Here is a 12,161-nt window from a genome sequence, read left to right as displayed (position 1 = left end):
CCCCCACGTGCCATGAGGTTGGTCCTCGAGGACCCACCGTCCAGCACGCGGGCTCTAGGGTCCAATGCTGAAACCGGTTCTGCAAGCATCCCCCGCCTGGAGCCTCCAGCTCCGTCCGCAGACTCCTCCTCCCCCCACCCAACCCCTGGTCACTCTTGGGTCCCGCATATCCGGACCCTTCAGGATTCCCCACACTCTGGGACCCCTCCGTTGACCGGCGCACCCTCGGGTCCCTCCTGAACCTTCCTCGCACTCAGGGGTTCTTCCTCGCACCAGCGCCCCGGACCCCTCCGCGGGCCGCCTCGGTGTAAGGGACCTCTCTTAGCAGCCTCTACCTCCGCAAACCGCTGCCCTCCGCGCCCAAGTCCCTGACCCCTCGCTTCCCGCGCCGGGATGCCCCTCACCCAGCACCTCCCCCAAGACACCCTCTCGGGACCCTCCTCCTCTTCCCTCACATCTGCCTCCTACTCTTCCTGCTTCCTCCCGGTAAACATCCCTCCCAGGGCCCTCCTCACTCTCGCATCCATGCGATCCCTCCTCGGGCCGCCGGGGTCCCACTCTGAACACCCTTCCGAGCCCTACCCGCACCCCCGCGGGCCCCTGCCTAGCCCCCCACGCCCCTTAGCCCACTCATCTGCCGGACTCCTCCTCACGGCCCTCGCACCCCAGGCCGCTCACCCCACTCATTTTCCCAGAACCCCTGACAACCCCACACACCCCGGCCCTCTTACCTACCGCCAGGATCCCTCTGGAATCCCCTCCACCCCAAGCCCCTCACCCCACTCGTCTGCCCAAGACCCCCGCCCGCCCTCCACTCACCGCCTCGGCCTCACCCCGCAACCCTCTCCCCCAGGGCCGGCGGGCAGCGGCGGCGGCAGCGGCGGCGGAGGCCGGTCCTCGGGCCGGGACACACCCACCCGCCCGCCCTCCCGCTTTCCCTCGTTCCCTCCCTCGTTCCCTCCCTCGTTCCCTCCCTCTCTCCCGCCCGCCCGCCCTCGCTCCTCGCTCGCTCCTTCCCCCTCGCCCGCTCCCGCTTCCCGCGGCGCCCGGCCTCCCGCTCCGCCTCCCCGTGCGCGGCTCTCCCGGGCGCGGCTCCGGGGTTCATGGTGACGAGGCGGCGGCCGCTCCAGCCCAGCGGCGGCAGCGGCGGCGGCGGCGGCGGGAGCGGGGGCGCGGGCCCGGGCCGCCTCTCCCAGAGAGCGGGGACGGGCGGCGGGCGCGCCCAGGCGGCGGCGGCGGCGGCGGCGAGCGCCTCCCCCGGCCCGCGGCCCCGCGCGCCCCCCGCGCCGCGCGCCCGTGCGCCTGGCTGCCGGGGGGCCGGGCCGGCGGGCTGCCGCCGTGCCGCGCACCCATGGACGGCCCGGCCATCATCACCCAGGTGACCAACCCCAAGGAGGACGAGGGCCGGGCCCTGGGCGCCAGCGAGAAAGGTGAGGAGGGGCGCGGGCGGGGCGGACCGGGGGCGTGGGCACTCCCCGCGCGGCCGGAGTTGGCTGCCGGGCGCCGGCGCGGGCTGGGGGAAGGGTGCAGGGGTGCGTGGGTGCGGGGTGCGCCGCAGGGAGGCCGGCTTGCGGGTGCCGGCGGGAGGGGGAGTGTGGCCGCGCAACCCGGGGCGCGGGAGGGGGCGTGCGCCTCTCCCGGGGGGGGGGTGGTGGCAATGTGGGGCCGACCCTGCCGGCCGGGAGTTTGTGTGTGCGCTCACGCCGACGGAGAAGTTGTGAGCGCGCGTGTGTGTTCCTGGCAGGTTGGAAGTGTGTGTGCAGGAGACAGACATTGGAAGGGTGTGTGTGCACTTAACGGAGAAGTTGTGAGTGTCGTGCACCCGACACGTTGGGAGTGTGTGTATGTGTCTATCGGATTATATGTGTGTGTGTGCACTTGCATGTTGTGGGTGGGCACACACCAACTGAGAGACGGTAAAGTTGTGTGTGTGTGCACCTAACAGAGGTGGTGCGCTCGGGTTTTCCTGACGGGCTGTGAGTGCGGGTGTGTACCTTATGTAGAGGTTTCTGTGTACCTGACTAGGAGGTTGCGGAATGTATGTGTGCGTGCCCAAAAGAGCCTGAGCCTGAGAGTTCGTATGTGTTCACTCCTGACAGAGTTTGTGTGTGCAGATGATTGTGTGCCTACAGCACCCAACTGGCAGGTTGGATATGCTGTGTCCGTCAACTGGGAGGGTGTATGTGTGTGTGCACTCACACCTAAGAAGGCTGTGTGTGTGCTGTGCCTGACCATGAGCCTGTGTGTGCAGCGTGCACACCCGACAGTGAGGCTGTGTGCCGTGAGTTTAGTTGGTTGCACAAGTAGGGTAGGGGGTCGGGGGGAGCATTGCTGAGCCATCCGCCCTCCTTGACTCTGCTGTCTCAGTGACACCAGCCTGCTGGGCGCATCTGCGAGGCCTGGTCCTCCCTGGGTCCTTTTAGGGCCCAGCTCTAATGGGCACTGGAGGAGCCCTTGGGGGCCAGGTGTATCCCTTCCCAGAGAGTCGGCACTGTGCTGCAGCACCTGGTCTGATTTCAGCACATTTTGGCCCCGTCACCCACTTCTGTTATCTTTTTTGCTCTTTTCCTTTGTGTCCCTGCCCCTCTTGGAGACCTGTTGTCCCCTCTCTCATGTGCCCTGCTTACTGTCCCTTTAGTGAGCTGGCCTGAGGTTTGGGCAGTTTTGAAGGGCCTAGGAATCTGGCTTGTTTTGTTCTGGTGACTAAAGCTTCCTGTTATGCGCCCGGCAAATACCTGGACCCAGGTCAGGAGCAGCCCACCAGGACACGCCCCTCCCCTCTCCAGGCCTGGCCTTTGACTTTGACAGAGTCAGATTTCCTTCCATGTGTTATTACTCTTGTGCCAGTCGGGTGAGGTGTGCAGCCCTACGGAGCAGTGGCGTGGGGGTGGGGAGAACACCCCATTGCCTCTCCCCAAGCAGGAACGGCTGAGCAAGCCCACCAGGAAAATGCAAGAAACCACCAGAGGCACCCTGAGATTGGGGATTTGTCAACCCATTTGCACTTTCATAGACCATAAACACTGTAAGTCTGTGGATTTGTTTTCTTTTACGTAAAATTAGAAATCAGACTCCCCCAGGCATTTTTCTGTGCCTTACAAATGGGCTATAAAAAACTCTGCAAAAGGATGCTCCAGATGAATCTTCATGTCTCTCTGGGGCCCAAGTGGGCAGCACCTTGGTTGGTCTGGCCTTCCTGCCGCTGGGGCTGTTAGTTCTTGGGGCCCTGGCCTGCTGGCTCTGGGCTGGGCATGTCCCCTCAGGGACGTTTTGGTTGGAGGCATCAAGGAGATTTGATGCCTCTGCTTCTCTCCCGCTGTGGATTGAGTGCTTTGTGTGATGCTTTGCCAGAGAGAATCCACAGCTCTTGTGAGGAGAGGGGTGGTGGAAAGCAAGGAAATATTTGTCAAGGCTTCAGCCTTCCTGCTGCTCCCCACCTGGTTCCAGGAGCAGGAGCTTCCCCAACTTTCTCTTTTCCTCTAGCTGCTAGGCTTCTAAAGTGGAGTCAGTTATCCAAAATCCAAACCATGTACAAATAATCAAGGATGGTGCTTGTTCTATTCAACTCGTTTACATTGCTCTCCATGATAATCTTTTATTATCTTTAACTGTTTATTTTGTTTGTTTTCTAGTGTCAGATTGGTTGGTTGGTAACTGATTAGAGGAATTCCTCACCTGCCGCTCTGGGATGGGGTGGCTAGCTAGTAGATGCTTCTTGTTGAAGCATTAAAATCCTACTCAATTTAGTTTTTCACTTTAAAAGCTGGAAATAATTTTGGTTAACTATAGTGTGGCAATAAACTTTAGAGCCAAGCTTTGGAATAGCTTCTTCAGATTCATAAACCACTAAACAGGTTTAGCAATGTTTCTTGCTTAAGCATGTTGATATATTTAGATAGGCACAATGTATTTTATTTTTATTTATTTTTAATTGCCAATTTTAATTTTTAATAAAATATGGTATTTATAAGGTGCCTTCCATTTGGTATACACAGTAGATGAGATAGATATAGCTTAAGATCTCAGGGCTCTAATAAAAAAAAACAATTTATTGGAGACAAAACAGGCACAATGTATTTTATATCATTTGAGTTTTAGGTAAATACTTAATCATTTTGGTTTTTATTATGGGGCCTGGAATGTTGTAAGATTTTGTGATAGGAAAGAAATGCTTGGTTTTAAAAGTTTACTGTTATCATTTGTTCTTAAAATAGGAATAATAATGACTGCCTTTTGGGTTTGATTTGGGGGTTAAATGAGATGAGGTATGTTAAAGACTCTGCCTGGTTCACCAGTGTGTCACTATCCCGTAAACCTTTCTTTAGGTTTAGGTTTAGGTTTGCAGAGAAAGTAGTAAGCAAGGGCTTGGGCGGGGGTGGGGGCAGTTTGCACGAGTTGAATTACTTTTTGACACTTTGCCACGTGGTGGTGCACCACTCAGAGATGACTCTCCCTGTCAGAGGTGTGGCCTGTTACCGAAGATTTTTTTTGTAATCGTGTTTGACTTGACTGATAGTATAAAGATGCAGAGGCAGTTTTACCTGTGAGTTTAGCTCAGCTTGCTTTGCTATCTGGAAATTTATTCTTACAAATCAATATGAAAAAGTCAAACAATACAGTAGAAGAGTGGTCAAGAGATATCAACAAGAAAAATCATAGAAGAGGAAATTTGAATGTCCAGTAAGTGTATGAAATGACACTTTACTTCCTGTGAAATTTTTTCATGCATCAGCTAGGTTAAATATTTAAGTGACTGACAACATTCAAAGTAAACAAAAGTTTTGGGAAACGAATACTTTTGTAGTCTTTTGTGAGAGAATAGAGTACAGACTTTTTAGAGAGTAATTTAGTACTGACTCATTTAGGAACACATTTGGCTGCAAGTAACAGAAAACCAGACTTAACCTGATAGGAGTTTATTCTTGTCACGTAGCAAGCAGTCTGGAGGTAACTGCCGGCTGGCTTTGGTTCAGCAACTCATTAGTATCAGGGCTGACATTACTGTGATTCCCTTGACTTTCCTACATGTTGTAACATGGCTGCCACCCCTCCAAACACCACAGCCACCTTCAGGGCAGGAAAAAGGGACAGTGCCAGTCATGTTCAGCCCTTTTTACTTGGAAAGCAGAAACACTCCTAGGGACGGCCCAGCAAACTTTTGCTGATGTGTAATTGGCCAGAACTGGTCATGTAGTCAGTCGAGCCTTTGTTTTGGAGGTGGGAGAGGAGAAGATGATTGGCAATAGGTGGGAACAGGTGTCGGTTCAGCCAATCAACAATTTTGGCCACACCTGCAAAGCCCCGGTCTACTTCTGGATTTCTCTCCTAGAGAAATATCCTCATATGTGCTCCAAGAAACAGCACAAGGATTTTCACCAATGGCTACATTGCTTGCAATAGCAAAAATTGGAAATATCCTAAGTGTCAAAGGATTAGACTGTGGTACATCAATTCCATAGAATACTGCAAGGTACTTGAAAAGAATGAGTAAACATAGATCTAAACATACTAACGTGCAAATTTCCAAGACATTTGGAAGCAGGGGGAAAAAGGAATTTGAAGAACAGTATAAACATTGTGATCCTGTCTCTATTTAAAAAAAAAAAAATCAGACACACACATAAAACTGTACATATGTCTAGAGATGCACAAAAAATAATCTGAAAAAAATCTGAAGGAAATACTCCAAACAGACAATATTTCCCTGGGGAAAAGACTGGGCTGGGAAGCGAGGGAACTTTGCCTTTTTGTTTAAATATTAATGAAAATGTACTTGTGCTTTACAGAAGAATTTTTTTAACTAAAAAAAAGGAACAAATTTTTGTAAGCTAATACATGTCGCTTGATGAGATTTCTGCAGGCAAGTTTGTTTTGGCAGAATTTTGGCCTAAAATGCTAGGTATAATTCCCCCAAATGTTTGCAACACTTAAGCTTAACTCAGAAACCTTTAACCTTTGGGCTGCTAACAAAATTATAGCAAGGAGAAGATTCCTGGAAGCAATAGTTATTTCAGATGCCGGAACACATTTGAAGTAGATTCAGTTTGATTAGCTTTTTAATAATAAACTTTTTACTTGGAGATAACTGTGCATTTACATGCAGTTGTAAGAAATCACACAGAGATCGCCTGACCTCCCCCCCGCCCCACCCCGACACCTAGTTCCTGCCCATATTAGCATCTTGCAAAACCTTAGTACAAAATCACTGGTGTAGTCAGGATACAGAAAAATTCCATCACCTGGAAGATCCCTCATGGGGCCATTTTATAACCACACCTACTTCCCTCCCATCCTCACCCCTTCTCAGCCCATTGGCAACCACTAGTCTGTTCTTCATTTCTGAAATTTTGTCACTTTATATAAATGTATAGGGGCTTCCCTGGTGGCGCAGTGGTTAAGAATCCGCCTGCCAATGCAGGGGACACAGGTTCGAGCCCTGGTCCGGGAAGATCCCACATGCCGCAGAGCACCTAAGCCCATATGCCACAACTACTGAGCCTGTGCTCTAGAGCCTGTGAGCCACAACTACCGAGCCTGCGGGCCACAACTACTGAAGCTCGCGTGCCTAGAGCCCATGCTCCGCAACAAGAGAAGCCACCGCAATGAGAAGCCCACGCACCTCAAGGAAGAGTAGCCCCCGCTTGACGCAACTAGAGAAAGCCCGCGTGCAGCAATGAAAACCCAAGGCAGCCAAAAATAAATAAATAAATTAATTAAAAATAAATAAATAAAGTATATAAATGTATATAAATGGAGTCAAACAATATGTGCTCTTTTGGAATTGACTTTTTTCATTCAGCATAATTCTCTGGATTTTCAGCCAGGTTGTTGCTTGTATCAATATTTTATTCTTCTTTATTGCTGAGTAGTTTTCCATGACATGGATACTACAGTTTGTTTAACCATTTACTCTTTGAAGAACATCTGATCATTTCTGGGTTTGGGCTATTACAAATAAAGCTGCTATAAACATTAGTGGACAGGTTTTTGGGTAGACATAAGTCTTTGTTTCTCCAGGATAAATACCCAGGCACGCAATTGCTGGCTCATATGGTAGTTGCATATTTACTTTTTAAAGAAACTGCCAAACTGTTTTCCAGATTAAATGTACCAGTTTACAGTCTCACCAACAATGTGTGAATGATCCAATGTGGAGAACCACATCCTCACCAGCATTTGATGTCACTTTTTTATATTAGCCATTCTGATAAGCATGTAGTGGTATCTCATTGTGGTTTTATTTGCATTTCCCTGATGGCTAATGATGTTGAACTTCTTTTCATGTACTCTTTTACTTCTGTATATTTTCTCTGATGGGATGTCCCTTCGTGTCTTTTGTCTGTGTTCTAACTGGATTTTCTTTTTACTGTTGAGTTTTGAGAATTCTTTTCATATTCTAGATATTAGTCCTTCATCAGATATGTGGTTTGCAAATATTTTCTCCTTATCTTTAGCTTGTATTTTCATCCTAACACAGACTTTTGCAGAACAAAAGTTTTAAATTTTGATAAGGTACAATATATCAGTTTTTCCTTCTATTGATTGTGCTTTTGAGGTCAACTCTAAGAACTCTATCTAGCACTAGATCCCAAAGATTTTCTCATATGCTTTTCCCAAAAGTTTTGTAGTTTTACATTTTACATTTAATACCATTATCTATTCTGATTTAATTTTTATAAGGTGATTGACTTAGATTCAGTTTATGTCTCTGGCTGTCGAATTACTTTAGCCACATTTGTTGGAAAGGCTTTCCTTCCGCTTTTGCATTTCTTTTCCATCTCTGTCAAAAATCAGTGCATCATATTTGTGTAGGTCTCTTTCTGAGTTTTTTATTTTGTTCCACTGATTTATGTGTCTATCCCTTTGCCTGTATCACAGTCTTGATTATTGTAGCTATATATTAAGTTTTGAGATAGGGTAGCCTGATTCCTCCAAATTTTGTTCTTTTTCAAAATTGTTTTAGCTGTTATAGTTCCTTTGTCTTTCTATATATATTCTACAATAATCTTGTCTATATCTACTAAAAAAAACTTGCTGAGATTTGATAGGAATTGAATTAAACCTGTGTGTCAATTTGGGGAGAATTGACATCTTTACTATGTTGAGTCTTCCAGTTCATGACCATGGTATGTCTTTTCATTTATTTAGATATTCTTTGATTCTTTCATCAGGGTTGAATAGTTTTCAGCATACAGGTCCTATTAATGTTTTTGTTAGATATGTATCTCAGTGTTTCTCTTTTTTAAGTTATTTTATTATATTTTTAATTTTGGTGTTCATGTGTTCAGTGCTAGTGTATAGGAATACAATTGATTTTTGTATGTTTTCCTTGTATCCTGTGATTGCTCAGCTCACTTATTAGTTATAAGAGGCTTTGTATATTTCTTGGGGCTTTTAACATAGACAAACATGTCCTCACATAAGAACACTTATATTCATTTCTGATTTGTATGCCTTTTATTTATTTTTCTTGCTTTATTGCACTGACGAGAACTTAGAGAAGTATGTTGAATAAGAGTTGTGAGAAAGGACATCCTTGCCTTGTTCCCCATGGGAAACCATTTCAGTCTTTTACCGTTAAGTATATTGTCAGCTGTTGTTTTTTTGTATGTCTTTATCAGGTTGAGGAAGTTCTCCTGTATCCCAGTGTTTCTGGGAGTTTCAGAAATGGATGTTGAATTTTGTCATATGCTTTTTCTGCATCAATTGATATGATCATATGAGTTTTCATTTTTAGTCTGTTAATATGGTAGATTACACTGATGGATTTTGACATATCAAACCAGCTTGCATGCCTAGAATAAAACTCATGGTTATATATATATAGTTCTTTTTATATATTAGTGAATTCTAATTGCTCATATTGCTAATATTAGCAATATTTCTGTTGCTAATATTTGAGGATTTTTACATCTGTATTCATGAGTGATATTGGTCCATAGTTTTCCTTTTTGGCATGGTCTTTATCTGGTTTGGTATCAGCTTTGTAAAATAAATTGGGAAGTATTCTCTCTTCTCTCTTCTGGAAGAGATTGTGTAGCACTGGTGTTCATTCTTCAGTGAAATCATCTGTGCCTGGAGATTTCTTTTGGGGGGAGTTTTTAAATTACAAATTCAATTTCTTTAATAGTTACAGAGCTATTCAAATTATCTCTTTCATACTGGGTAAGTTGTGTCATTTTTGTTTTTAGAGATTTGATCCATTTCATCGAAGTTGTCAGATTTGTGTGTAGAGTTGTTCATAGCATTATTCCCTCATTACCTGTTTGATGCTTGCAGGGTCTGAAGTGATAGCCGCTGTTTCTCATATCCCCTGTTCCATTCGTAGTATTGGTAATTTGTGTCTTCCATGTTATTTTTTGGTCAGGCTTGATAGAGGTTTCTCAATTTTCTTGATCTTTAGAAAGAACCAGCTTTGTGGTTCATTGATTTTTCTCTACTGCTTTATGTTTTCAACTTAACTGATATCTGTTCTTTTCTTTTTCTTTTTAATTTTTAAATTTAATTTTATTTATTTTTTTATACAGCAGGTTCTTATTAGTCATCAATTTCATACACATCAGTGTATACATGTCAATCCCAATCTCCCAATTCATCCCACCACCACCACCCACCCCCGCCGCTTTCCCAGCTTGGTGTCCATACGTTTGTTCTCTGCATCTGTGTCTCAATTTCTGCCTTGCAAACCGGTTCATCTGCACCATTTTTCTAGGTTCCACATATATGCGTTAATATACGATATTTGTTTTTCTCTTTCTGACTTACTTCACTCTGTATGACAGTCTCTAGATCTATCCAAGTCTCAACAAATGACCCAGTTTCGTTCTTTTTTATGGCTGAGTAATATTCCATTGTATATGTGTACCATATCTTCTTTATCCATTCATCTGTCGATGGGCATTTAGTTGCTTCCATGTCCTGGCTATTGTAAATAGTGCTGCAATGAACATTGGGGTGCATGTGTCTTTTTGAATTATGCTTTTCTCTGGGTATATGCCCAGTAGTGGGATTGCTGAGTCATATGGTAATTCTATTTTTAGTTCTTTAAGGAACCTCCATACTATTCTCCATAGTGGTGGTATCAATTTACATTCCCACACACAGTGCAACAGGGCTCCGTTTTCTCCACACCCTCTCCAGCATTTTGTTGTTTGTAGATTTTCTGATGATGGCCATTCTAACTGGTGTGAGGTGATACCTCATTGTAGTTTTGATTTGCATTTCTCTGATAATTAGTGATGTTGAGCAGCTTTTCATGTGCTTCTTGGCTATCTGTATGTCTTCATTGGAGAAATGTCTGTTTAGGTCTTCTGCCCATTTTTGGATTGGGTTGTTTGTTTTTTTAATATTGAGCTGTATGAGCTGTTTATATATTTTGGAGATTAATCCTTTGTCCGTTGATTCGTTTGCAAATATTTTCTCCCATTCTGAGGGTTGTCTTTTCGTCTTGTTTATGGTTTCCTTTGCTGTGCAAAAGCTTTGAAGTTTCATTAGGTCCCATTTGTTTATTTTTGTTTTTATTTCCATTACTCTAGGAGGTGGATCAAAAAAGATCTTGCTGTGATTTATGTCAAAGAGTGTTCTTCCTTTGTTTTCCTCTAAGAGTTTTATAGTGTCCAGTCTTACATTTAGGTCTCGAATCCATTTTGAGTTTATTTTTGTGTATGGTGTTAGGGAGTGTTCTAATTTCATTCTTTTACATGTAGCTGTTTTCCCAGCACCACTTATTGAAGAGACTGTCTTTTCTCCATTGTACATCCTTGCCTCCTTTGTCATAGAGTAGTTGACCATAGGTGTGTGGGTTTATCTCTGGGCTTTCTATCTTGTTCCATTGATCTATGTTTCTGTTTTTGTGCCAGTACCATATTGTCTTGATTACTGTAGCTTTATAGTATAGTCTGAAGTCAGGGAGTCTGATTCCTCCAGCTCCGTTTTTTTCCATCAACACTGCTTTGGCCATTCGGGGTCTTTTGCGTCTCCATACAAATTTTAAGATTTTTTGTTCTAGTTCCGTAAAAAATGCCATTGGTAATTTGATAGGGATTGCATTGAATCTGTAGATTGCTTTGGGTAGTATAGTCATTTTCACAACATTGATTCTTCCAATCCAAGAACATGGTATATCTCTCCACCTGTTGGTATCATCTTTAATTTCTTTCATCAGTGTCTTACAGTTTTCTGCATACAGGTCTTTTGTCTCCCTAGGTAGGTTTATTCCTAGGTATTTTATTCTTTTTGTTGCAGTGGTAAATGGGAGTGTTTCCTTAATTTCTCTTTCAGAATTTTCATCATTAGTGTATAGGAATGCAAGAGATTTCTGTGCGTTAATTTTGTATCCTGCAACTTTACCAAATTCATTGATTAGCGCTAGTAGTTTCCTGGTGGCATCTTTAGGATTCTCTATGTATAGTATCATGTCATCTGCAAACAGTAACAGTTTTACTTCTTCTTTTCCAATTTGTATTCCTTTTATTTCTTTATCTTCTCTGATTGCCGTGGCTAGGACTTCCAAAACTATGTTGAATAATAGTGGTGAGAGTGGACATCCTTGTCTTGTTCCTGATCTTAGAGGAAATGCTTTCAGTTTTTCACCGTTGAGAATGATGTTTGCTGTGGGTTTGTCGTATATGGCCTTTATTATGTTGAGGTAGGTTCCCTCTATGCCCATTTTCTGGAGAGTTTTTATCATAAATCGGTGTTGAATTTTGTCAAAAGCCTTTTCTGCATCTATTGAGATGATCATATGGTTTTTATTCTTCAGTTTGTTAATATGGTGTATCACATTGATTGATTTGCATGTATTGAAGAATCCTTGAATCCCTGGGATAAATCCCACTTGATCATGGTGTATGATCCTTTTAATGTGTTGTTGGATTCTGTTTGCTAGTATTTTGTTGAGGATTTTTGCATCTATATTCATCAGTGATATTGGTCTGTAATGTTCTCTTTTTGTAGTATCTTTGTCTGGTTTTGGTATCAGGGTGATGGTGGCCTCATAGAATGAGTTTGGGAGTGTTCCTTCCTCCGCAATTTTTTGGAAGAGTTTGAGAAGGATGGGTGTTAGGTCTTCTCTAAATGTTTGATAGAATTCACCTGTGAAGCCATCTGGTCCTGGACTTTTGTTTGTTGGAAGATTTTTAATCACAGTTTCAATTTCATTA

The 12,161-nt window shown here is 44.5% G+C and overlaps 1 protein-coding gene across 1 annotated transcript in view; it reads left to right on the top strand.

The window, feature by feature from the left end:
* The first annotated feature begins 1,042 nt into the window (after positions 1-1,042).
* Positions 1,043-12,161, top strand: part of CTDSPL (CTD small phosphatase like) — a 126,132-nt gene continuing 115,013 nt past the window's right edge. Inside the window, 2 exon segments of the mRNA XM_068558928.1 lie at positions 1,043-1,154; positions 1,157-1,430. Coding sequence (XP_068415029.1) covers positions 1,104-1,154; positions 1,157-1,430 — 325 coding nt within the window. The 5' untranslated portion in view covers positions 1,043-1,103.

Source organism: Eschrichtius robustus, chromosome 12 (assembly GCF_028021215.1).
Source record: "Eschrichtius robustus isolate mEscRob2 chromosome 12, mEscRob2.pri, whole genome shotgun sequence".
NCBI lineage: Eukaryota > Metazoa > Chordata > Mammalia > Artiodactyla > Eschrichtiidae > Eschrichtius > Eschrichtius robustus.
The sequence above is the reverse complement of the archived record's forward strand: the minus strand, read 5'-3'. Positions and strand labels throughout refer to the sequence as shown.